General features: G+C 34.8%; 4 protein-coding genes across 4 annotated transcripts; all 4 read right to left on the reverse strand.

The window, feature by feature from the left end:
- Positions 1–19: 19 nt before the first annotated feature.
- LOC145319764 (uncharacterized) lies at positions 20–4774 on the reverse strand. Its single transcript, XM_080162099.1, has 4 exons — positions 4659–4774; positions 4156–4231; positions 1938–2033; positions 20–1208 (listed from the first exon to the last, which is right to left on the reverse strand). Exons 1-4 carry the CDS (start codon positions 4741–4743, stop codon positions 20–22), a joined length of 1446 nt encoding a protein of 481 aa, XP_080018225.1. The 5' UTR covers positions 4744–4774.
- Positions 4775–5168: 394 nt separating this feature from the next.
- LOC145319765 (uncharacterized) lies at positions 5169–7034 on the reverse strand. The gene is made up of 2 exons (XM_080162100.1): positions 6999–7034; positions 5169–6500 (listed from the first exon to the last, which is right to left on the reverse strand). Exon 2 carries the CDS (start codon positions 6497–6499, stop codon positions 5177–5179), a length of 1323 nt encoding a protein of 440 aa, XP_080018226.1. The 5' UTR covers position 6500; positions 6999–7034; the 3' UTR covers positions 5169–5176.
- Positions 7035–12223: 5189 nt separating this feature from the next.
- alpha-PheRS (phenylalanine--tRNA ligase alpha subunit) lies at positions 12224–21169 on the reverse strand. Its single transcript, XM_080162103.1, has 13 exons — positions 21017–21169; positions 20481–20565; positions 20019–20120; positions 19710–19799; positions 19270–19329; positions 18724–18823; positions 18205–18359; positions 17796–17920; positions 17183–17344; positions 15668–15904; positions 14892–14986; positions 13915–14033; positions 12224–12931 (listed from the first exon to the last, which is right to left on the reverse strand). The coding sequence occupies exons 1-13, from the start codon at positions 21091–21093 to the stop codon at positions 12860–12862; spliced, it is 1479 nt and encodes a 492-aa protein (XP_080018229.1). The 5' UTR covers positions 21094–21169; the 3' UTR covers positions 12224–12859.
- On the reverse strand, positions 21093–25695 carry LOC145319766 (tRNA wybutosine-synthesizing protein 5-like). Its single transcript, XM_080162101.1, has 7 exons — positions 25585–25695; positions 25156–25364; positions 24699–24782; positions 23915–24032; positions 23590–23643; positions 21970–22106; positions 21093–21674 (listed from the first exon to the last, which is right to left on the reverse strand). The coding sequence occupies exons 2-7, from the start codon at positions 25320–25322 to the stop codon at positions 21404–21406; spliced, it is 831 nt and encodes a 276-aa protein (XP_080018227.1). The 5' UTR covers positions 25323–25364; positions 25585–25695; the 3' UTR covers positions 21093–21403.
- Positions 25696–27181: the final 1486 nt, after the last annotated feature.

The following is a 27181-nucleotide window of genomic DNA, read 5'->3' on the forward strand; positions in this document are numbered from 1 at the left end:
TAAATTGAGTCTACTCCCTTTATTTTTCCTTTACAGAAACTTTCTGAAGATAGTAAGAATCACAAGTTAAATTGTATTTAATATTCAACCCATGGCTTGACGAAACAAGATCTAGTTCAAAATCAACATTTTTCTTGGCTTTCAGCCGCCAGACTTCATTGAAATACTGATTTATCAAGGTGGGATCATCAAAAAGATTTGGAAGCTGCCCAAAAATGACCAATTCAGCATCTCTTTCAGATTTTTCTTCAACTTCCATAGATATATCTTCATTATATGATAAATCTTCATTAACTAAAGTAATGTCACCCCTAAGTTCTTCAACAATGGTTCCCTCATGTTCTGGTACATCAAGCATATTGGAATCATCTCCTACTGGTGTGGAATCTTCAACATCATTGACTGCTTGAGTATCTTTCATTTGATCATCAATAATTTCATACTTATGTTTATCAATTTTTATTGCTGCAGTGTCTTCAATAGTATTTTCATTGCAAATAGATTCATTTCCATCAAGTTGAGCAATATTGTCGAGTTCTTCAACAGTTTTTGCAGTTGTATCTTCTGTAATAACTTCTAAGTCTATGGAAGCATTTTCAGTTGATTGATGGTTATCATTTTCAGAATCGTTTTCTCCATTTGTTTCACTTCCATTTTCAGGTTTTGCATGATCTTCATTTCTTTTATATTCTAGTAATGCCTTATTTATTGAAGTTTCATTTTTGAAGATCTCAATTTCATTTTCATCCTGGTTTAAATCATTTTCTACATCATCTTCATGTTCCTTGTCAACTTTAGGATCCCATGTGTTTCGGTTGTCTCTATCTTGGTTGGTGTCTTCATTATTAGTTTCATTTAAAACAATTGTGCTTTCATCAGATTCTTCAGAAGTTATATCATTGAGACTAGATACTACATTCAAGTTGCTTGTTTCAGCAGATTCATTTATAGATTTTTCATCAATTCTATCAAGACTTGCCACTGTATTTTCTTGTTTGTCATCAGCATTAGAATCATTATCATCGTTTGAAAAAATACTCTCAGTGCTAGATACTAGTTCAATGTTACTATTTTCATTCTTTAAATTCATCATGTCGACATTGCATTCATTAGTATTTGGGGTGGAATACTTTTGTGCCATTAGGCCAGATAATACTGCCAAGACTTTTAATAGTTTGTACTTGATGGATGCTCGCGCTTCATTTGGCTCCTGTTAATAACAATTGTTATTTACCTTTGCAAAAAAAATCAGAGAAAACAGCGAATTTAGGGCATAAGACAATGGATGATAAATTGATTAACTGCCCTAATGATGATAATCAAAATTACTACCTACTTCTTTTGATTAAAATTATTGGTTGAAAAGTTTGGACAGTTTTTGTTCTGAAACAACCAATCAAAATTAGAAAATTTTCAAAGTTTTTATGCCAACAAGGTAACATTATAAAACTTTGGGTGATAGTGTTATGCCATCCAACAAGATAACGTTGTTATTAAACTTTTGGTACTAGTGTAACTTACAGTCCAATGTCCCCTCCCAAAAAGGGGAGGCAGAAACAAAATATTTAATTCTTATTTTTGAAAGGTGCTATTTAAGCTTTCTTTTGGGTCATCATTCAGGGCATATATCGAATCATAACCCTAAGTAAAATAGCTCAACTATAGATAGACATACAATTCTTTTAGTTAAGAGTTGATGCACAATGCAGAAGTTATTCACTTCTCAACCACAACGTAATATATGGACAGACAGACAAAAAAAAGGTGTGAAGAATCTTCACTAAAAAAAATCATCATCAATAACAACTAAGAAAATAACATTTATCCAGAGCATAAAAGACAGACCTATGTAAAAAGAGAAATATAGAGCAGATTGTCTTTGGTCTGGAGAATTTTCAACAAAAGATCTTCGCTTATCATAAGAGGTAAAATAACAATCCTGATATCTATTGATGAGCAGCTCAATTCCTTGGATAATAATAGTATCAGGAACATCTTCTATTTCAAGACTATCAGAACCATAATCTAGTAACTCCTTTATACAATCATCATTAATGCAAAGTCTTATAATTGAGTATTTTGCTTGTATTATTATTGTCCAGTTTTTGTTAAATAACCGGTTTGGCCTAATCAACAAACATTCTTTTTAAGGGCAAGGAGGAAAGGGGGGAGGCGGATGTGCCACTTTTTGAAACCAAAACTAAAACTCAACAAAGGAACTCAACTAAAAAAAGAGTTACAGGTCCGAGATTTTGCATGGCAGTTGCTTTAAAGGGGTACAATATGGAACTGTGAAGAAACGGCGGCGCAACCGCCGAAAACCGCCGTTTCCCGCCGAATTTTTTTTGCAATTTCTCGGCGGTTTTCGGCTGTTGCGCCGCCGTTTCTTCACTGTTCCATATTGTAACCCTATAAAGCAACTGCCATGCAAAATCTCAGACCTGTAACTCTTTTTTTAGTTCCTTTGACTTTTAGTTTTGGTTTCAAAAAGTGGCACATCCGCCTCCCCCCTTTTTTACGTTGGGCAATTTCTCTGCGAAAAGTTTTTGTACTCCAGACAAAATATCCTAAAATCTACCCTTCCCTGAAAATTTACTATAATGACAGAGAGGCAAATATGACATACATTAGGTTATTTTTTAAAAATTTGGTTTTAAAATAGTGTTGCTGTTTCTTTAGACACAAATTAAATTGATAGGTGCTTACTGCTTATTATGAAAAATTGAAAATAAAATGATAATAGTTTTTTGCGTATATTAATCTCAATATCTCTAAAGTTAAGTATAAATCTGCGGTGCCATAACCTTGCGGGGCTACCCAGTACTTTACCTAAAGTGTTTTTTTTTCAATTTATTTCAAAATTAGGTTTTTTTTTTTTTTTTGGGGGGGGGGGGGGGTCGGAGGGCCGGTTATGCTCGACTAGTCACTTGTAGGAAACTGACGCTTTGCCTATCTTTTGTTGGGTATTTAGAGAAAGTAAGGGGGGGGGGGGTAATGCAACCATCTCGTAATCAGTGATTAAATGGCACTTATAATTCGAATTTCGATCTGAAATTTTGCTTGAATAATTCTTGGTAGGTCTATTTTCCCTAAATCGAACAAAGAGTTGGAAAAGTAACGGTTATCGGCACAGTTGTTTTGCCAATTTTTGCCAATCTTTAGAGCATATTAGTCACGAAACCTATCTCTACATAATACTTTTTGTCGCTCAAAAACCTTATTAAACGGTTCTAGCCCAGGGAGTAAGGGAGGGGACAATGGGCAATTAATTCAATATAAGAGTTATCAAAGAAAGGGCATGAAATCCAGTTTAATCCAATGAATTTGTAGGAAATTATAAAGGGATTGTTAATTGAGTAATAGATTTCCATAGAGTCATGTAAAGTGAAATCACAACTTGTTTTTGATGAAATATATTGAGTTTTTTTGGTGTGATTTTTATATTAAAAGATTATTGGACCCGGCCAGCTCCTAGCAAGAATATGACTGCCCCTTTTTATTCTGTTTATTTCCCTTGCCCCTTTCCCCAACCTCCCTTCTCCCTTCTCCCCGTCTGCTACATTCCAAACTAACACAACGAGTGTTTATTTCCCTTCCCCCCACTTCCCTTATCCCTTCTCCCCGTCTGCAATATTCAAAACATACATAACGAGTAGCGGCATTCTATGCGCAAGTCTCCAAACTCAGTCAGAAACTGCTAAATTGTTGCACATTCCCTTTAAGCCAGTCCCCAAAGTCCGAGACTCCTAAAAATTGAATATTCGATCCATTGTCCCCTCCCTTACTCCCTGGTTCTAGCCGGTAGCTGTTGGTACTAGAAATTTAAAAAAATGGTTATTGCTATCATTTAACATGAATCAAACCAAAAATATGTTTTAAAAAGTTGATTCCTACGTAATTGATGATGAATTTGCCCTAAAAATAGGCAAAACAGGGCTAAACGGATTAGCCGCCAGCCGTTACTTTTCCAACTTTTTGTTCGATTTAGAGAAAATAGACCTACCAAGGATTACTCATGAAAAATTTCAGATCGAAATTCGAATTCTAAGTGCCATTTAATCATTGATTACGAGATGGTTGCATTAACCCCCCCCCCCCTTAGTTTTAAAATTTAAAACGTAATTGTAAGTAATTTATGCCTATTACATTAATGTTTCCTGAAGATTTGTAGGGTAGAGAAACTGCATGCCCTTGGCTATCTGTGGAGTATTTTCTGGCATCAGATGAAAACCTTAAACAAAAAGTCACGTGGAAAAGGGAACAAACCTGTAATGTTGTGCATTTTTTTATCTAATGTAATGTAGATAGATATTTCAAGTTTACCGTGCGAATAAACAAAGCGTTAGTTTAATTGGACCATGAAAAGAAAACGAAATAGCGGGTTTTGTCACATAATCACAGTAGCTTTTGATATGTTATTTTAGGGTACGTAAATGTTAATGATTGTCCCGCAGGTTTAGAGCCCCCCGCAGGGGCTAGAAATAAGAGAAAAGCAACTGTGAAAATACGACGAAACCCGCTACTTCGTTTTCGTTTTCAGAATTCGAATGATATTCTCCATCTACTAAGTTAACTTGCATATTTCTTGATATTCCTGGATGCATCTCATTCCTATACATGAAACCATTGTAAAAAAATAAAATAAACAAGAAATTTACCTGCCGGCCATCTGTTCCATTTTCCACCTGGCAGTACGACCAGAACCTTCCTGCCCATGAAGCTGGCAGATACAGCGGCCTGCATCACCAGGTGGTTCGTGATAGTAACATAAATAGTACCTAGGCAATGTCTTTATCCAAGCACCTTATTATCAACTGCTAACTAGTCATTTTGGCTATATGAAACACAATATAAATCATTAGCAAATTATTAATTAAACCACAGACAATTCACTACTAAAAGTCTGGAATTATAAAACCAATTAAAAGCATATCAATTAAGTCAAATAAAGAAAAGCAAATAAGAATCATTAAAACATTTATGAGTAATTTTATTGAACATAAAATTAATAAATACATATAAATATAAACAATCATCAGTAGTATTATCAGTACATCAAACTGAAACAAACATAAATAAATTAATAAGAATAAAACACATATAAACATATTATGTGATATTGAATACATCTTCTTGTTTTCTTTCTTCTTTGTGGAAAAGACAAGAAAACCAAACACTAATCAGAAGACCTGGATGCACCCCTTGTCTTCCTAGGCTTCTTGGCAACCGCCTCATACACAGACAGCTTACCCTCCAGCACATGGACACGCTCACGTTCAGCCTCAAGATCATCCTTGAGATCAGCCACCTCAAGACGAAGCTCCGCCCGTACCTGCCTCCAATCCTCGCATTCTTGGTGATGCTCTTCAGATCTCCTAGCAATCCATCTGTCATACTCAGCACAACGGAAATCCGACGCACGAACCTCCCTTTCACTGATCTTAAGATCCCGCTCCAAAGAATCCCTCTTCTTTCTGTACCTGTCAGCATCAGACCTCGCCTCCTTCAAATCCTCACGGAGGTCATGGATTTGGATCAGCATATCTGCCAGAGTACCCTTGAGAACAGGCATAGTCTCAAACTCAGCAGGACCCTTAACACGCGCACGGCCACGTCCACGGTTAACAAAACCATCAAGCTTTGGACGCTTGACAGCACGACATCCATCAACAGCAGGAGCCGCAGAAGTACCAGCAACAGCCGCTGGAACACTAGACTGAACAGACAACTCCTTACCCTTCTTCTTGTTCTTTTTAGGCTTTACCACCGGCCTCTCCTTCAACGTAAAGCCAAGGGACACCAATAACTCCCTTGTCGCCTCGTTCTCAACATAGGTGTAAGTGTCAGCAAGTGGAATCGGCTCAGTGTCACAGAACTTCTGTGTACACGCAGTCTCAACATCATAGGCAGCAGCATGAAACTTAATCAGCCGACTCTGGTACCTCTCCAATCCAATGGGGCTTAAAGTGCTGCCGAAGCCAACTCCATCAACAAACTCTTCAAAACAACGGGGAGCAACAGCCCATTTCTGTCCTTGCTTAACTTGAAAGCTTCGGTGAAGGTTGAGGATGGGAAAACCATGCTGACTTGCCTTCTCCCACAGAAATTTGTTGATTTCACTAACTAGGGACCAGTACATAAAAGACGCAGGTGTATACCTCACAGTTGTGAATCCCAATTGATGCTTGGTGCCGTTGACGGTCTCCAGGAGCTCCTCAATGAGCTTGAAGATGTCCTTCCTATCCATCACGCCCACGAATTGTCCGACCGCCGCAATGGTAATGCGGTGTGGCTCAGGCCTGGACATAAACTGGCACACGGTGTACACCAATTCAGTGTTGATCTGGTCGGCACACGTAATCCACTTGATCTTCTCCTCCCAGCCGAACGGCTGCTCGATCTCAGAGACTATATAGTGCTTCGTCCCTGGCACAAGTGGGGTCACCTTTGGTCCTTGCACCTCCGACACGGCAATCTCCATCATGTTGGAAGCGTCCATGCTAAACAAAAAGAAACATGACTTTATGATTGTTTTAACACTTGCTTTAAAGTGAATGTTTAGCTACGGAACTAAGTAAAATATCGCAATCTTTATATACAGAAATTGAAATGAGTTAAGGAGTTTCAGTCTTTATGAGAAACCAATGCCTAATTTAAGGATAAGACTCAAAAAGAAACTGTATATCATCCAAAGGATGTAAACAAAAAAAAACGATTTACGACAAAAAATTTGTGTAAGGTAGGTTTTTAAGTTTAAAAAAATATAAAAACTGTACCAGCATATGACTCGATACGCAAACATTAACAAATTAAGACATTAGATACCATTATTCATATTATTAAAATACTATTGGTGAAAATTAACTTTAAAAAAATAATTCACTAAAATATATTTGATAAAATAGGTAAAGTTTACTTTGAAAATTTTTAAGCATCTCTTTTAAGAATTGAATGAAAGTTTTAAGTTAACACTCAAAAACAATATTAAATATTGTTACCTTAGCAATTGTTCTAAAACTCTTTAGTGTTGGAACGAGTAGAAGTAAAACTGTAATGCTTAAAATTGCCAAAAATAATCAAAAAGTAAACTTATCCTGTTTAATACGCATTTTTATCACTAGAATATTTAATTTTTCTTTGATAAAATTGTCAGTGTACACTGTAATACGTTTTCTTTCTTGTTAGTGCGCAAATGCCGCAACAATATAATCAGGGTCGTCAAGACAAAGTCACTTGAATCAACGCTAATTCTACGTTATAACTTTTGCTTTAGTGAAAGTTGTCACCATACGCTCGGTGGTTAAATGAGAATTATTATTTATCATTTAAAAATAAAAACACACATTATATTATTGATTGTTTTAAACATATTTCTATACACATTCTTAAAAACTAATTATGTACAATAGATTTGATCAATTTAAGATCTCTTGACTTCATCTAGGATAACCTTAGGAATCCTACCCTCCTGCATGACTTGCATGAGAGATTCTCCATTGGCCCCGAGCTTTGTGAGAACATCAGCTAATTGGTATGGTCCTCTCACCCAAATTAGTTGCTCCAAGTCTCCATTCTGTAGCATTTGCTTAACTACTCCTATCTCACGACGTAGCTTACGCTCACCTACATCAGTAGTGGAGTGAACACTGTCATAGGTATCTTTATTATCTATGATAGCTCTCACTGGTATGTTACCTTCTTCTCCTAATAGTTGTTGTAAAGTCCACTTAAATGCGACTGCCGCATCCAAACCTCTTGTCAGACTTATGGCTTCAGCTGCCAATGTTGAAGTGACTACTCTATGAAAAATTACTTTAGCAGGACCTAGCCACTTATCATCCTTGTCTCGCTTGTAGTATACAAGATCTCCAGGATTGTAATCCCTGTTTGCTGCTCTCATTTTCATGTTTAAGGCCAGCTTTAGCTTCTCACACTTTTCTGCCTTAGCAAATGCTTCCCTACTATTGTGAATAGCCTTGATATTTCTGATCAATGCCTCACTTTTTGGTTCAACTTGTGAAGCAGGGATGGGATTATTCATAATATTTGGCAATCTTGGTGCTCTACCAAAAGTAAGTTCAAACGATGAATATCCATAGACACTTGTCAGAGAGTTTTTCACTGCACATGACCAAGCTACAGCCTGCTCTAAAGACATTTTTGGATAGTCTCTTCGTAATGATGCACAAACGCAGTCACATAGTGCATGATTCTTTTCACATGTACCGTTTTGCCACGGTGAATACGCAGCAGTGGTAGCGTGATAGATATTCAGTACACTACATGATTCTTTCATTGCCTCATTGACAAATTCACCTCCATTATCGGTAAGTATCATGTCAGGGGCAGTGAAATATCTTATCCAGTTATTGAATAGTGCTTCAACTATAGTTTCTGGTTTCTTGTCAGTAATTACAACTCCAACGGTGTAACGTGTGAACAAGTCTACAAAATATAAGATATAATTCTTGTTATCCCATTTCTTCAAATCCATTGATAAAATGTGATTAAAGTCTTTAGCCATGGGAAGGGCTACTGCTGGTTTATCCGGACTGCGTTTACGAAGTATGCATCCTTCGCATCCATCAATGATTTTGTCAATCATTTTTCCAAATTTAGGATCCCATTGTTCTGCAGATTTAAGCAAATCAATGAAAACCCTTTTAGGTCGGTGCCCAAATTGCTTATGCAATTTTATGAGCATCCTGTTTTGCACACTTTCATCCTCTTCTAGCATGTTTATTGCAAATATCTCTTGCATAAGCATGGTATCTTGGTGTTCATTATCACCAAATAGGTTGAGTATGAAGTGACCAGCTGAGGTTGTGTCAACTCTTATAGGTTTCCCATTGATTGAGGCTGTATCATTAGCCATATTCAATGTAATACCAAGTTGTCTCATGTGAGATTTAGACATCAGCAAAGGAATGTCAGAATCGATCACGTCCACCTCTATAAGGTGTAAGTTGCCTGCAACTGTGATAGGAATAGTGTACGCCTTTTGCGTTGGTAATATCCCTTGATTTCCGAATTGGAATGTTTTTCTGCTTTTATATGGACCCTTTATTTTGTCCTGAAGCCCACTAGGAACTGACGACAGAAAAATTTTCATCCATTTATCTCCAGAAACGGAGGATGTGCAGCACGAATCAAGTGCAGCACAGTTTATGGATTCCGCCGTGAACTTACTAAGTTCTTCCTTGTTTGTGGTGAAAAATACCTTTTCTACCTGATTTTCTACCTTTTCCTCAGAATTTTCCTCTTTTATCTCAGTCTTTTCAAACTGTGCTAGAAGTGCTTCTTCTTCATCTGAGTTGTTAGTTTGGATTAAATAGATTTTACCCTTTTTGCGGTTTTGGTTATTTGAGTTACTTGCTCCGTTTTTATAGGTGCATTCTCTCGCAAAATGTCTAAATGATCCACATCTATTACATTTGAAAGGTTTACCTGTAGTAGGGTTTATCGGGTTCATGTTGTTGGCATCCCTGTCCTCCGATTTATAGGGAACAGAACGGGCGCCATTCGATCCGTTATTGGACGACGACTTTCTATTATTGTTATAATTAGAAGTATAATTCTTTTTATAGGAATTATTCTTTTGCCAAGCCGCGTATATTTCCTGATGTTCCGCCGCAAATGCTTCGGCGGCTGAGTTTTGGCCGTCAGGATTTACAATATTACCCAAGCTGTCGGATAACATTTCCTTCATTTTTCGTTTAACGGCCGTGTACATAGTCGAAGTTTTGGCTTCTTTTTCTATGTTTATTATACCCTTTATTAGCTCCGCTTGCACATTGCTTAGCTTCGCCCCTAACATGACAATGAACGCGCTACATGTATCGGTAAATGTTATACCTACTTGTTTGCATTTATTGTAGTACCTTTCATGCTCTTTAAGGTATTCAGGTATTGTTTGATCTGTTGACCTTCTAAAGGACCAAATTTTCTCGAAAGCTTCAATTTCGTCTATCCTTTCTTCCTTACCTATAAGGTTATCTAAGAATTTGATAACTACATCAACGGCATTAGGATCACCTAATAAAGTTGTTACAGGGTGCACGCTAAACAGATCTTTTTGTATAAATGAACCAAATGTTATCGATTCATTAGGTAGGGCATATGCTAACATTGCCCCCATCTTTTCGGGCTTATAATCCGAAAACCCCTTCCATAAAAGAACATTATTCTTATAATCTTCATAACTTTGAAAATTATTTAAATCCGGCGGGTCCGCTCCAATCTTACAACTGGCTGTGTCCGTCATTTTTGCTCTGTCTGTGGTTTATACATACACACCTTATTTCAGGCTCTAATAATTTGCTCCAATCTTTACTAAGTCTCCACTCTTTATAGTGGACGGTATTACTGTTTTACTTACAATTCACCTTTTTAAATCTTCTTCTTTAAAGAAAATTAAACTTGGCTGTTATTGCTACACTACTTATAGCTCTTGGCACCTAATTATTATATGTAGGTTTATTATACCTAAACACCTTTTCAGGCTCTTAGTAAAAATCTCTTGTGTTCTGTTCTCCACCTAAACTTTTTATTTGTTTTTAAGAAATAAAATTTTTCGGCTTAACCCTTAATAACTAGCTTAGGTTGATTTTAAGGCTACTAGGGTGTTTATGTTACTATGCAGAGTCCCGTAGATCGGCTTAATTTTTGTAAAAAAAATTCTTTTTATTGAATAGATTTTTAAAAATTTAAACTTTTATGCTCTGTTACTACTGATAGTAACATAAATAGTACCTAGGCAATGTCTTTATCCAAGCACCTTATTATCAACTGCTAACTAGTCATTTTGGCTATATGAAACACAATATAAATCATTAGCAAATTATTAATTAAACCACAGACAATTCACTACTAAAAGTCTGGAATTATAAAACCAATTAAAAGCATATCAATTAAGTCAAATAAAGAAAAGCAAATAAGAATCATTAAAACATTTATGAGTAATTTTATTGAACATAAAATTAATAAATACATATAAATATAAACAATCATCAGTAGTATTATCAGTATTCGAATGATATTCTCCATCTACTAAGTTAACTTGCATATTTCTTGATATTCCTGGATGCATCTCATTCCTATACATGAAACCATTGTAAAAAAATAAAATAAACAAGAAATTTACCTGCCGGCCATCTGTTCCATTTTCCACCTGGCAGTACGACCAGAACCTTCCTGCCCATGAAGCTGGCAGATACAGCGGCCTGCATCACCAGGTGGTTCGTACTCATGGGCGTTACATCCCGCCCTAGGTACAATAGACAAGACATGGATTTAAAGGGATAAGACAATGGCCGATAAATTTATGTACAACCCCAATGATGATACACAAAATTACACCTTCTATTAAAAATTTGTGGTTGAAAAGTTTGAACACTCAACTTAATGAAACAACCAATACAAATTCACTGAAGTCCCCAAAGTTGTTAAGCCAACGAATAAGAAAACGTCATCATAAAACTTTGGAGACTAGTGTAATAAACAGCCCATTTCTATTTAGTTAACTATAAACTATCTTTAGGTTGAAAACAAGAATAAACAAGAATAAATGGTTGAGAGAACTGTTACAAGAATAAGTAAATCAATGATTCATTTGATTTATTAGCACAGTAACATTTATAATTTTCTTGTCAATAAATATTTTAAAATTGTGTTAGGAAAGATTATATTAGAGGGGAGTATGACTGTTCTTGCACAAGATTTATTTTTTTCACCTCCAGATTTTTTCCAGCAAGGAAGTGGAAAAAATGGAAAAATATATATACAGAACTCTTAATTTTATTTATCTTATTCCCCCTATTGCATATTTTTTTTAGTTTTTTTACACCAAGGAGGGGAGAAAAATGGAAAATTTTTTTTTCAGTTCTCATATTTTTTACATTTTTCCCCCCAACCACACATTTTTAATTTTTTTATCCCTCCCCCCCTTTAGCAGGGTCAATTTTGCAGAATATACACCCCTGATTTCCTATTTAATATACGGTAGCTGCGCTAAAAATAAACTTAATGAAAATACCTATAATAAGACTTGTAAAAAGCTGGTTTTCTTCATAGAACAGAGTCGACTCTAACTCTTCATTTCTAAAAACTTCATTATTGTCAAATATCTCCTCTGTTTCTTCTGTGAAAATGGGCAATAATAGCCCTAATAACGTTTTTGACATTTTAAAACTAAGTTTTTACATTTCTAAAATAACAAAATGTGTAAAAGTTAACATATTTTTCATAAATAACAAAAATAGTAAATAAAATAATAGACAAATGCTTTTTGGCATATTAAAAAAATTAGCATTTTTTTGTGATTATAAAGGTTGTTCCAGCACTTCTGCATATTATCAAATCATCAGAACCCAAAATTATAAAAGTAACCAGTTTTTGAGACAACAAATAAAATAACGTTGTTATAAAACTTTGGGCACCAGTGTAATTTTTAGTCCAATGTCGCCTCCCTCCCTGGTATTTATTACAACAAAAACAATTTTACTGATGTAAAAATATGCGGGAGTGAATGCACACTAATACAAAGTGCATAATCTAAAAACAATAATTCCAGTATGGCTTCGTAACCGATTAAAATCCGCTCGATTAGAACCGGTTCTAAGTCATACTGAAAAATCATGTATTGTATCGTGTTATATCCAGTTTTCTACGAAAACGAAAATTTACAATCATAATATTAAAACCAGTTTGGTTAGCCCGGCATCTCGGGTCTAACATAACTGGTATTAATCTTACAATTTTACATTTTTATATACGCGGAAAGCTGTTTATGACACGATGCGATAAATAACTATTATTGTGTTATTGTTTTCACCAGTTGGAAAAATTAATTGCATCACATTCAAGCTTTGACTATTCTACACAGCGGGTTTCTCTTGACCATGTCCAGGTTCACTTTGTGTCCAACAAGATCCCTGCCACGGAAAAAAAGATATTTAGACGGTGCTTTTCCTTAAACAAGGATGACAACATCCATAAAAGCGAAGCACGGAAACAAAGGAAACTTGTATAGTATCAGAATTTTAAAAAATCAGAATATAAAAGTAAAAGAGTCAAAGAAAATTTGTAATTAAATTTGTTGAAAATCTGCTTGATACAGGATAATGTTTATGGACATACTTACATTTTTAGGACTTGATTATAGAGTTGCTTCGGTTATAATATTTTACTTTGTTGTCCCAGGAATCTATATACTAAAAATCAGATCAAACGGATAATTAGATCACATAAGTTGTTAAAAAAGTAGAAAAATCAACATGTTTAAAATGGACGTACGGACATTCTGGTAATGATTATAGAGTTGCTACACTTTCTAAATCGTACTTAACTACTACAGGAATGACCATGCAAAGTTTGAATTCGATAGGACAATTCTAACATGTCTAAATTAACGAAAAAAAAGCTATCTATCTCGGACGGACGGACCGACCCTAATTATAGAAAAGCTTCGCTTTTAAAAATGACTAGTGAGCACAGAAACCTCAGGGATCTAAAGGGATAAGACAATGGCTGATAAATTGATGTACATCCCCAATGATGACACACAAAATTACACCTTCTGTTGATTAATATTAGTGGTTGAAATGTTTTAACACCTAACTTACCTAATAAACAAACCAATCAAAATTCAGTACAAGTACCCAAAGATGTTAACCGATAAACTTTGGGGACTAGTGTGATAAACAACCCAATGTCCCACTCTCTCTGCAAAAACTCTAATTTTTTTGATATATTGAAAAAAAAGGGGGGTTCTGTAAGTCTTGTGGTGGGACCTAACACTGCGGGCTAACCTGTAACCAATATAACCTAACCTAAAGTAAAACACAAACACATGAAAATCAATTTTTTGTCCCTAAAATATCTTGAATTGCTTTAATATATCTAAAAGTATCTTTTCCTAATGTTATCAATTTTGTATTTGATCATGGTTGGTCGTTCCAGTGAGAGGCCGAATCCAATACAATTAACTCCCTCCGGCAGTCCCATGGGAAGCAACATTTCTGGACGGAACATACCTACAGGATAAATAATATATTACGTAGTTAGAATGGTGGTGTGTTCGATTCTCGGCCCAACAGCGCGTTATAAATAAAGACGTTTAAATAGATCAAGGATTTTTGATTGGTTAAAATCGGGCGCAACTTATTACCATGCACAGACAAAGGTCGTGAAATCAAAAGGTTGGTTGTTGGTGGAATGGGACTTTAAGGCCGCGTAATCAAACAGGATGTAAATAAAAGGCAATATTAGTTATTTCTCGCATTGTATTATAAACGGCTTTCCGCGGATATAGAATGTACAATTATAAGATTAAAACTAGTTTGTTTAGCCCCGAGGTGCCGAAGGCACCGGCTAAAAAAACTGGTTTTAATTTTATGATTGTACATTTCTATATTCGTAGAAAACTGGATATAATACGATGCTAGACATAGTTTTTTCGTATGGATGAGAACCGGTTCCTATCCACCGGATTCGAATGAATACGAGAAAAAAAATTATGAAAATTTCATTATCAAAAAACTAAAAATTGACAAAAGGAGCAAATTAAGAGATACTAGAGATTAATCTGTTGCAAAAATGTTTAAAAGGGGGATGGCTGGTGTGACACTTTTAAATTCGGCGGAAAAAGACGTTTTCGGCGAAAGCAGCGGTTCTGTCGCCGTTTTTCACAGTTCCACGTTATAACTCTTTAGAGCAACTGCCATACCAAATTACAGTGCCTACTCAAAATCTTCTTTTTTAGTTGAGTTCCTTTGGCTTTGAGTTTTGGTTTCAAAAAGTGTAACACCCGCCCTCCCCCTTTTACATTATAGCAAGGACAATTATGTTCATTAATAGGACAGATTAAGTAGCAAAAATATGTAGGTAAATACCTGAGTTGCCAATTTCTACCCATTTTTGGAGACCTTCATGATAGGAAAATATTTCCATACTTGGTTCAGTATATGGATTGTAGGCTGGCTTAAATCTATAATAAAATAAATGGCAACATCCATAAGACGGTAGAAAATTTCTGGGTAAGTCTAATTTCCTTGGCTTCAATTTAAGATAGAGGTCTGAAATTTGTTGTTAAGATTCCCTATACCAATGAGAACCCATTATATAATATACTTGGTTAGTTGGTACATCGGTCATGCAGTAAAAGACATACTAGAATATATTCATATATAAAGGTTTCATGATTTTTTTTTATCATCCCGTTATAAACAGTTAAAACTGCACTCCAACTTCACTCGATAGCTTTTGTGCTTCGCTACTTATAGATGTTGTTATGTTTGTTCTTATTTATCAGCAATATTTAATATAAAAACACTCAACTCAATAAATAATAGCGGATACGCCCCTTGAGTTGGAAGAGGGGGGGGGGGCGATCCTGCCCCTTTTCAATATAAAAAAGAAAAAAAAATTTGGGGGGGGGGGCAGGGATAATTTTTCTAAGGGCCATTTTTCTTGAAAGGTGTAGGAATCCTCTCCCAAAATAGTTATAAACCTTTCCTGAAACTATGCGAAGCTTCTTTGTAAAGGAGAACCATATTAGTTTTCAGCGGTTAGCAAGATCCTTCGTTACAAACAGATAGACAATCATCCTGTTACTTTTTTATTGAACACTATTTGGAAAAATAATTTTAAAATGTTAATTTCAGCTTACCTTAACTTTTCAATACCCAGCTTAGTGAAGAAAGTATTGATGACACCAATACAATGGCCCAGCGTAAGATTATAGTCGGCAACAACACCTTCAATCTGATGGAACTCGGCCAAGTGGGTGGCGTCCAGAGTCTCATTACGGAACACACGGTCGATGGAGAACATTTTGACGGGCTCGAACGTGTCCTTCTGGGCCACTTCGTACAGCATTCTAGCGCTGACGGCTGTGGTGTGGGTCCTTAAGTAAAATAGATGATTTTAACAAAAAATATCATTTTTTGTCACTGATATGTATTAAAGATCTTGTAAATGACGACACCTGTTGGAAATTGTTATTTTACAAGGAAACTTAAAATTGCTGCTTAGTGCTATGTCTCTGACGTGTGACACTAATAGTGAGAGTAGGGGAAATTTCTTGGCCAGAAAACTGGCGCATTGCCTTATGATGCACAGTTAGGACTTCCAGACAAAGGTTGTGCAATTAAAGGGTTGGCTGAATGGATGTAGAGTAGAATATACGTGGATATTATGACAGGGGGAAAATTGTCGTCAATTTAGCTTGCTAACATGGAACTCGTTAATTGGTCAGTTCTTTCATAATATAGGAGGGGAGGGGATGTCGTAAAGGGGTTTTAACGGGAGAATCGTTATTTTAGACCGCAGCAAGTTGCACTTTATTAGAGACCATGAAAATCTGGTTTAAGATCCAATTAATAAATTATCCAGTATTGGTTATTTGTAGGAAAGTATATCTCATAGATACACCATAATAAGACCTCCTCCTGATGTACAGAGATGGCATAAAAAAACCACGTAAATTAAATCAAGTGGTTTAAACCAAAAAAAAACAAGCTTAAAATACCAAAAAACCAAGGTGGGATGGTTTAAATGATTTTTAAAAAAAATATTTATACAAACTTTGTCAAAAACCTAAATTACCGTATCAGCCAGGGTTGTCAAATCGGGCGGGCGCTTTTGGGTGGGCGGTTTTGGGCTGCCCTTTTTCGGGTCCTTTTGGGCAGATTTGGGCACCCCCCGTTTCGGGGTTGAGAAAAGGGGGAGGGGGTGAAAAAAGAGGGGGGGCAGGCCTATAATTTGGATATTATTAAAAAAAAACAAAAAAAACTTGGTTTTTATCAAAAAAATATCCAAAAAAAACCGGTTTAAACCAAAAAAACAAACTGGTTTGTTCTTTTTTTTTTAAAAACCTGTTTTTTTTTCCATCTCTGCTGGTGTATCCCGTCCTCTATAGGTATCCAGGTTGTTTACTCTTTAGTGATTTTAGATTATCATCATGTGTATGGTAATGAGTTGCGCCTATTTTGGGACAAGGCATTCCCTCCTATTCTAACTATTAAAGTCGCACACCTGACATAGTATCATTAGGAACCATTTTTAACGTTTTTAGTTATGATGCAGTGTTAAGCCGATTTTCGAACCTATCACCTTCCCAAATACGAGCGGATGCGCTACCTTTTAAGCCACGTTCTCGGGTTATGGGCGAAGAAGTTCGTACCTGAGCAAATTTTTGGAGGCCTCGTCAATCTTCCAGTCATAGCCATACCCCTGAGAACCAAATCCTCCCTCGCTGTGCACCTTCTTAACCCGCTCCAGGTAGTCGGATGGAAAGTTGGTGGAGGTAGCCGGGTCTGATATGAAGAAAGTGTCATGCGCATCTCTAAAATAGTTTTGTTTTCATATTTCGGCGGTTACCCTTAAAGGGCCTAGTTGAGCAAACAAGCAACCCCTTTATTTTGAATTAGATTGAAATAAGGAAAGTGAATAAGTTAATTTCCGTAGATTTATGTTATTGGTATAAATGTTTATTTACTAATAGCTTATAATTAGCCCGTTAATTCCTTTGGAAATTTCTGAAAATTTAAAATTTTGTTGGCGTAAAACTTTTTTTAATGTAACTGAAGGAAAGTGGGTAAGGGGAAAAAAGAGAGGGGGTTGTGGGGAAATTTTCATTTAGAATGGTTTTTGTCAGAATCACATTCCCTTTTCCCTGATAATTAGCCAATTAAAATTCAATAAAAGTATTAAAAATTTTGAGACATAAAATGGTTAGTATAAAACTTTGGGTACTATTGTTATTTATGTTTTCCTTTCTCCTGGGTAAACTGTACCTGGCAGGATGTTGCTGGGGCTGGAATAGGGCATCAAAGTTCCAGAAGCTGCTCTCCACAAACTTGTTGGTCGTCATCTCCGAGAATCCCATCTCCAAGAAGATTTGACGGTATTCAGCTCTTACCTGAATAATAAATATACAATACATTATACAGAGAGAGTGGGGACAATGGGGCCTCGTCTGTTTATTACACTAGTACCCAAAGTTTTATAATAACGTTTTCTTATTCGTTGGCTTGGCAACTTTGGGGACTTTAGTGAATTCTAATTGGTTGGTTAATTAAGTTGAGTGTTCAAACGTTTCAACGACTAATTGTAATCTACAGAAGGGATAATTTTATATATATTCATTGGCATACATAAATTTATCTGCCGCTGTACTATCCTTTTTAGATCCCTGAGATATACCTTTAAAAGTGGATGAAGACAGCCAGCGCCTGTTTCCACGCCCAGAGCATCCAGATTATATGGTTTCAGGGATGTCGTCTTCCAGGAGCCAGTGGCAATCATATCAGCTGTCAGCTCTGTCGGCGCCTTCTCTATCTTGGTCGTGAAGTTGGCTCCTTTTAGCAAGCAGGATAAAGAAATAAGTAAAAAAAACGGTGCTTTTACTTAAAATTTATTCATATACGAGGGAAGGAGAAAGTTTTTTTATGTCACATCCCTGCGAGGAGCCTATATCCTGCGGTGCACTAACATATTGGGGTTATCCGGTACCCAAAGTTACCTACCTGAAAAGAAAACTGGAAGAACAATTACTAAGTACCCTTCCTGTCTGTAAGAATCGGTCTATAATCGAAACTCTACAATATGAGAAAATTGTTTTGACCATTGCTTAGAACCGGTTCTAACAAGTGGACAATAATCGGTTTCAAAGCCTGATACCGGATAATTGTTAACATATTTACTTGTGACTCTATCCCTGACCTTTCTGCAGTGTATAATGTTTTGTCAGGACTTCCTCGGCTAATTTTCTCTTCTTGTATTCAGCTTTTACTTTATCATCTATGCTGCTGTCATCTCCTTTCTGTATGGTTCAACATATATTAATGGATATTCTTTTATAGTCTGTCCGTTTATCCTTATAGTAAAGTAACAGGATGTATGTGTGTGTCTGTTCCGAATGATCTCGCTCACCGCTGAACCGAACCGATATGGTTCTTCTTTATAGAGTAGCTTCTCATAGGTCCTGGGATAATTTATAACTATTTGGGGGTGGGGGAGAGGGTACCACAATCCTCCCAAGAGAAATCGACTCTAGAAAAAAAATTACCTCCCCCCAGATTTTTTTTATAACTATAATTAATAATGGAGGTGAACCCTCCAAAAAGAAATCCCTGTCCCCCCAAAAAATATTTTTTTTTACTTCTTATTTTAAAATCTAAAAAAGTTGGGTTGTCTAAATCAACCTCCCCTCAACAAGTGCCCCTATATTTGTGAAGATATGATCAATATATATTCCTTAATGGCAACAATATGATCCATAACAGTATCGGTAATAGATTCTATTAATCTTTGTACAACAGGCGCACCCTAAAATAGATAGATAAATATTTATCTAAAGTAGAACAGCTGTTCTTTTTTGGGGTATGTTAGTATGTGCATCTGAGATTTTATTTTTATTAAAAGATTCTTAATAATGTTCGTTACTGCTTTGAATTTTGTTGCCAATTTTTAATTTTTAATATTTTGTGTTTTCTTGTCAATGTTATATATTGTACACATAACTGTGTTTTTTTTTTCGTTTTTCCAAAATCTAGGATATTTAGGTAGTTAATTAAACCTCAGCAGATAACCACCTATTTGATTACAAAACATTTATCTGTAAGTGAACAAGTTACTTTGAAGAAAATTAACGTGTAATACTCAAACTCAACATGTCCCTCACAAATAGTGTACACATAACTGTATACCTGTGATTTATCAATCTTGATCCATCCAGCGGACATTGCCTTGCTGAATCCAACCTTCCCCCAAGGTCCACATTTCTTAATCAACTCAGGCTAAGATATAATCTTTATCATATTTAAAGTTCTCTCCCAAAATCCCGCCCCCCCCCCCCACAAAAAAGTCTACATTAGTTATCTATAGATAATAAGAAGATCATTTTGTTTAAAAACATCTATTAAATTTAAATCTACCATTTGGTGTATAAACAAAATTAGTTACATTAAAAATCAGCTGTTTGTCTGCTGTTTGTGAGAAAAATCAGTTGTTTGTACCTGTGGGATTCCATCAGCAGGAACCTGGTTGAAAACTCTGGCTTCATGGCTTCCAGCAGAGGCAACCTCTTCACCTTCAGCGGTTAATTTCCAGTTTTTTACCTAGATTATATAGCAAGAGTAAGAAGAATTTAGTGAAAATTGGAAAATAGTTATCTAAAGGTTACAAGTTACAACATTCCAATAATCTAAAATTTTAGGTACCTAGTGAAGATGCATTAGGAGCATATAAAAAGTTTGATTTCACACATAAGTTACAAGAATAAAATCTTTTTGTATTACAATAAATAGCAATAAATAAAGCACCACCAAAATAGTCATCATACTGTTTTTGTGAAAACATGACAGTCATTTGTGTTGCATATATAAAAAAAATAGGATTATCCCCTCCTTAGCAGGGTTAAATTTGCAGAATATAAGCCCCGAAACTAACAATAAGATATTATTTTAATTTTCTTTTACCTGGTAAATTTTTGTTTCAATGACATCACCAAGAGCTTCCAGGCTTTTGATTGCTCCTACAATCTTTTGTTCGTCAACTTGCAACCTTTAATTGCAAATAATTGAAAATATTACCAATGTACCTATTTCTTAATTCTAAATAGAGATAAATATAAATAATAAAATCTGATTTTTTAATATACCTTAGTAGCTAAAATTTGTATTGAATGATTTTTAAAAAGTTAGTTAGGATGGTATATTTTTGGAGAAAAAGGTACTATAAACTCAGGGATATAAAGGGATAAAACAATGGCCGATAAATTGATATACATACTCCTTCTGTAGATTACAATTAGTGATTGAAATGTTTGGACACTGTACTGAAAGTACCAACCAATCAAACTTCAATAAAAGTCCCAAAAGTTGTGAAGTCAACAAATAAAAAAAAAATATCATAAAACTTTGGGGACTAGTGTAATAAATCCAGAAAAAAGCATCAAAACTTAAGTTTAAGGGTGTAGCCACTTCTGCAGTATTAACCCATAAAATATTCTTACTTTTCTGCCAATTTTAAAGAATCAAGTTCATTAGCTCTATCTAGTTCTTGGAGAACAGCTGTTGGCAAATCCTGCATTTTAAATTCTGTAACATTAATAAAAAAAAATAATAAATAACAATTTTACTATTAAAATTGATGGACCATTTTAATAGCGCGGCTGCTCTATTGTTAAGAATATATTGTAAAATATTCTATCTTATCCCATTTGCTATCTTCTTTGGACTTTTTTGACAATGTGAATTCTTACTAAGTATATGTAAAGGAAAACACTATTCTTTTTTCATATAAAATCTTACTTTGACATTGATAGCTGCGCTGCTTTTGCCAAAACAGTTCTTGTTAGATTAGTAAATAATCACAGCCAAAAATTAACATTTCATATTGATCAACAACTGCCTTTTTCAACTTCATTTACATTATCACAGTCACCATCATTAGGATCACCATTAAGTTTATCTTTATCATCCTCCGCTATCTTTCCTTTGGTGCCATCACGGTGCAACAATCCGCGAATCTTCATAACTGGCGGGAATTTTCCTGACCCCAGAATAGGTTCTGGTAGTTCTGTTAGGTTTAAATGTTTCATGACAAGGTCAACAGCTTTACTAACATTTTCCTCAGAGATTTGTTCGTGCCATTGCTTCAAGAAAAAATGCCTAAAAAAATTAAAAATACAGTAACATTACTGAGGAAGAATCAAACTCAATATATATTTTTTACTAGGTATCGTTCAACAAGATTAGTTTCATAAAAACTTTTGCAGGTTTAAAAAAGCATGATAAAAGATTTGAAATCTGTTCATTTTACAAATACAGCATTACAGCGTGTCGACCATTTCAGTGCGAAAAAGTAATAATGAAACCTTTTTTTCTGAAATGATAACTTAATCAACTACAAATTACACATTTTTCACAAAAAATCCTAAAAAAAAGAATTTAAAAAAAATATTACCTTACAACTTCAGGCAGTCGAGAAACAATTTTCTGAAAAGATTCGTATTCTCTGTTTTGCTCGACTATATTTAAGAACCAATAATGAAAATGTTCTGAATAGGGTTTGCTAAACATTTTAGATATAAATGCTTCGTCACCTAAGGGTTAAGTCCATTATGTATAAGATTGGATCCGAGAAGTGAACCTTTCAGCACACCCTCTTCCATCCAATGTTTCTTTTAAAGTATTTCTAGGTAGATCTTAACTTAACTGGCTCAATCCTTTTTTATAAAGAGGTTAAAGTTTTTATCTGAAGCTTAACCCTTACAGATCGGGCCCCTATTCCCACCTTAATAGATCGGGGGGGGGGGGGGGTCATATTGACCCCCCCCTCTATCTCGGCTTCTGTTACAGATAAAGACGTAAAATTTTTTTCTGGTGGTTCATGTGTATTTTTAGAGAAAATTACTTTTTCTAGTCATAGCAGTCAGGCCGCTCCTTAGCCGCTTTTTAGCGGCCAGCCGCTAAATTTTAAAACAGCTGTAGAGCGGCCAATTTTGCTGCTAGGATGGCCAAATTTTAGGACGAACTTTTATTTTTTATAACAAAAAAATTACTTTTTCTGATCATCGCCGAAAAACGGCAAATAACGGAAACCGCCATTTTCGGCGGTTACGGCGGTAAAACGGCGGTTGGCGGCGCCAATTATTATTTTTATCTGTTTATTGTTGCTCAAGGATTTACCAAAAAAAATTATAGGTCTCTAGCTGTAAGTAATAGAAGCCACGATATTCATGATATATGTCTGTAGTAAAAGCCGGACAAAAATCGGTCATAAAGTCGGTCAGGGAGCGGTCAAACGGTCATAACACCACTTTTCTCATAAGGTCATTGATATCTAAGTATTCACCAAAAAAATTTTAGGTTTCTACCTTATACACAAAAGTCATAATGTAGAAATTAAGATTTATTTAGAATTTTTTTTTAATTTTGTTGCTACCCAACCGACTTTGACCGGACACCACGACCGACACAGACCAGCTATCCTTATAAGATCAACTCTTGCCGACGTATAATTACTAAACTTAAAAAGTCATGAAGTCACAACTCTCTATCTTACCTACAAAAAAAATGACATTGAAAAAACTAGAGGGGGGGGGTCAATATGACCCCCCCCCCGATCTGTAAGGGTTAAGATCTCAAAAAACTAATGAACCGATTGAGTTATCTGTTTTAGGTAAGCTTCACATAGGGCCAGTGATTGTTTTAGGCTATTTAATTTTCAGATTAAAGTATTAAGAAGGTTTTAAGCTTTTTTTCCCAAGTCCTTTCTGTCCCTTCCAATACTGAGTCCCATATGCTAGTTAACGATAAATTATCATAATCTTACTACAGATAATCATCGAAACATGTTTTTTAAAGTAATTTTAATGGCTTACTTTTTTAAAGACATAAAATGCTTGTAATTTTTACACCCCTCAAATGTTCAATTGGGGGACTTTTCAAAACGTATGATCTTTTTATAAGTCAAACTGTGCTGTCCCAATAACGACATAATAAGTACCTTGCTTATTGACAAATTTTTAAAATTTACAACACCAAAAAAGAAATTTGGTATTAAATGATATAATGGACAAATTCCTGGATCGCCATAAAATGTGTTGACTGAAATTCCGGTATCTAGAGCAGTAACCTAAAAACATAAATCTTGAAAATTGAAGGACGGTAAATTAATCTGCCCCCAATTGTGAAAAATAAAAATAATCCTTGGTAAATAAAAATTATTGATAGAATATTATAATCTATTATTTCTATTTAGTGTATTTTTAGTGTTTGTGTGTGTGTTTTTAGTGTTTGTGTGTGCGTTGTTAATGTTTGTGTGAGTTAGTGTGTTTTAGTGTTTGTGTGTGTGTTGTTACTGCTTGTGTGTGTGAGTGTGTTTTAAGGTGTTTGTATGTGTGTACCTGATGCCAATAAAAAGCTGGGATGAAAAGCATTTCCCCGGGCTCAAGGATGCAATGTTCACATACAGCATTGGAAAACTTGGGGAACTTCTTGAAGTCGGGTTGGTCACAATTAACTCTGAAATAAAATAAAATCAGAGAGAGAGGGGGCAATTGGCTGTTTTTTATACTGGTCCCCAAAGTTTCATGATAAGTTGGCTAGCCTCTTTGGGGACATTAGTTAATTTTGATTGGTTAATAAATAAGTTGAGTTTTCTTTAATTTCAACCACTAATTTAAATCTACAGAAGGGGTAATATTTTGTGTCATCTTTGGGGATGTACATCTATTTTTCGGTCGTTGTTTTATCCCTTTAGATACATCAAAATACTTTTGTTAATTTAAAAGAATGGAAAGGGAACTTTTGAGAGATCCACGCACGCAGTATAGGTTAGGTATGGTTGGTTATCATCCCTATACATTATTGAAAACCAAATGTTTTAGAGGTCCTAATGGGCATACAAATGACAAGGAAGCACTAGGAGGGAGGGAGGGGACATTGGGATGTTTATTACACTAGTCCCCAAAGTTGTGTAATAACATTTTCTTATTCGTTGGCTTAATAACGTTGGAACTTTCATTAAATTGTGATTAGTTGGTTCATTAGGTTGAGTGTCCAAACGTTTCAACAACTAATTGTAATCTAAAGAAAGGGTTATTACTTATTTTGTGTAGTATCATTGGGGATTATTTTCTGAAGATGTGAAAACTCAAAAGGCATAAAAAATAAGACAGACAACATTACCTGCTTTGAACAGTTTTACCATGTGAACCCAGAGGATTGGGATACAAGCTCTCTAGGTCTATTCCAAACAACCGTACTTGTTTTCTACCTAAAATAAGTTTTAGTGCTACTATAAATATTATTCTTAAATTTCAATTCAGTTCAGCCATTAATTTCGCATATTACTCAGGGATATGACAATGGATGATAAAAACAAAATTATCTAAGCCACCCCTAATATAGATGAAAATTATTTGTTGAAAATTTTTGACACTACGAATTCGGAACTAGTTAATCAAAGCTCAATTAAATGCACAAAGTCTGTGAGCCAACGAATAAGATACCTTCCACTTATAGGTATAAAAGTTTGGGCACCAGTGTAGTGTACAGTTTAATATCCTCTCCCTCATAAATAAAACATACTTTTATCAATCTTTAAGTTTAAATGTTCTTCTTATTTATGACTCAAAAATGAAACCTACCTTGTAGCATTATCAGAAAATTATCATCTGGGTCAAAATGACAAAATTCATAATGGTCTTTGAGCGCCACCCACATGTAGGGACCCAGGTGAAGCTTCCCGTAGTTGTTCAGGTACTTGGGCAGCGGTAGGTCGGCAAGTAGTTCTGGAAAGGCCTGCTGCATCGAGGCAACTGCCAGGTAGCTGGATCTGGCCCGAGCATTGCCCTGTAAAAAAAGTTATTTCGTTAACTGGGATGGAAGGTTAACTTTCGACTAAATATCATAGTATACTTGTCCATAGAAACGTAAATAAGAAATTAAACTTAAAACTAAAAGTAGAGTCAGATTTTATCAAATAACACATACCTTATCCTAATATCCTACTTACTGCATTAGAGAAACAAAATTTAGCAACTTCTTAGAATGTTACTCATAGTTAATTTACCTTTAAAAGATCATTGCAATAGTTTCCAAATGTGTCTTTTCTGATTGTATACGCTCTTCCTACTCTATAATCGTCCTTGTTGGTTTGTCCCCTCACCCATACTTGATTTTCGCCAACTCTATTAATGCAAATAATAATCTAAAACTAAAATTTAATATCTAAACTTTTTTTTATGATAAAACTAGAAGCCTCAAGAGTCAATTAGGTGGGGGGAGGGGAAGGGTGAAGGTGATCCCCTATTCTAAATTTAAGTTTTAACAAAAATAATTAAAAAAGAATTGGGTGGGGTGTTTTTTTTTTTATTTATCTTGGGAGGGTGAAGATACCCTCTCACAGAATAGAGAGATCCTTTTTATACATTGATAACCAAGTTGTGCCCAATTAATTAAAGCAACTGCCATTTTAAAGATTATTAAGTATTTGCTTATTCCTGTCTATTAATGATGGAATCGTCCAATTTCTAGCCGGCCAACCGTCAGTGGCGTCCGTTATAATTACAGGTTTGGCCTATTAGTCATAGGTTTAAATATTTGATAAAAGCTAAACTTGTCCTTTTAGTAACAGATTATGTGATCTTGAGAGTTAATTTTTTTCAGACATGTTAGAATTGTCCTTTTGTTTTCATGCTACGAATGGGGATTCTTAAACAATTAGGTATATTAGTCTGTATAACGTCAATAGTCATTTTAAATTGACATGTACGTACGTTTTCAAAACATTTAGCTAGAGGAATTTATTTACAGATTGCCGGTATATTATTTAAAAAATTATTTTGACAAATATTTAAACCTTCCTTTAGGAAATATTCATTATGAAAATCAATTTCAGACAAATTACTGACTCTTGGTATTTCATAGTTTGCTTTTATTCCTTCAACTGCCATTGCTTTAAGAGTTTTTTTCATAAATGTAAATGTTTTTTTAATGTGCTTTTTATAAGTTTATGGTTATCTTGTCTTGTGTTTTTTAAAATACATTATATCTGAAAATATTTATTGTTCGATTTATTATTATTATAATCATTTAAATCATAGTTTTATATTAATTTATTTCTTTATTTATAAGATCCCAAATGTTATTTTCTTCTATATTATTATTTTAATATTTCTCACATGTAGACGACAACATAACAACTTTCTGCTACTGATGCAATATTTAATTGATTGATTGATATTTTCAGGGTAAATATAACTTTACATAAATCATATTTTTGCATTGAAAAATTGAATAAATTCATACTTTTTATGTTATTTCCATTGATTGAAATATAATAGCGATTTAATATTCTGCAAAATTCATCTTGAAGAGGGTTTAAAAGGTTTGAAAAAATAGTAAAATGTATATTTTTTTCTCAATAATATAAATACCCCTGAAAAATCTATTTTTAGATACGTTTTTTATTTTTATTATTGCAAACATAATTTTTTTTGTAAAAGAACTGCCATTTTAATAAAAAGAAAAACTTTTTATATTTAACATTTTATGTAAAATTGTCAATTAGAACCCAAAATAAATGATTTTTATAATTTTTATAATGTTTCTAAATGTCGTCTTGAAAATTTAAATGGCCGGAAGAACGCGGCATTTTATTGTAAACT

Source organism: Acartia tonsa, chromosome 5 (genome assembly GCF_053477335.1).
Source record: "Acartia tonsa isolate MP-2025a chromosome 5, ASM5347733v1, whole genome shotgun sequence".
NCBI lineage: Eukaryota > Metazoa > Arthropoda > Copepoda > Calanoida > Acartiidae > Acartia > Acartia tonsa.

Coding starts and splice junctions, on each gene's coding strand:
- LOC145319764 (XM_080162099.1), bottom strand. CDS start 4,743: ATGCAGGCCGCTGTATCTGCCAGCTTCATGGGCAGGAAGGTTCTGGTC. Junction 4,232..4,658: donor ATGGAACAGATGGCCGGCAG/GTAAATTTCTTG, acceptor TTTTTGTTTAAG/GTTTTCATCTGATGCCAGAA. Junction 1,209..1,937: donor CTCATCAATAGATATCAGGA/TTGTTATTTTAC, acceptor TTATTAACAGGA/GCCAAATGAAGCGCGAGCAT.
- LOC145319765 (XM_080162100.1), bottom strand. CDS start 6,499: ATGGACGCTTCCAACATGATGGAGATTGCCGTGTCGGAGGTGCAAGGA.
- alpha-PheRS (XM_080162103.1), bottom strand. CDS start 21,093: ATGCAGGATTTGCCAACAGCTGTTCTCCAAGAACTAGATAGAGCTAAT. Junction 20,121..20,480: donor TTGAAACAAAAATTTACCAG/GTAAAAGAAAAT, acceptor TATATAATCTAG/GTAAAAAACTGGAAATTAAC. Junction 18,824..19,269: donor ATACTGTTATGGATCATATT/GTTGCCATTAAG, acceptor TGAACCATACAG/AAAGGAGATGACAGCAGCAT.
- LOC145319766 (XM_080162101.1), bottom strand. CDS start 25,322: ATGCAGCAGGCCTTTCCAGAACTACTTGCCGACCTACCGCTGCCCAAG. Junction 24,783..25,155: donor CTGATAATGCTACAAGGTAG/GTTTCATTTTTG, acceptor TATTTTAGGTAG/AAAACAAGTACGGTTGTTTG. Junction 22,107..23,589: donor CATTTTATGGCGATCCAGGA/ATTTGTCCATTA, acceptor TAACCCTTAGGT/GACGAAGCATTTATATCTAA.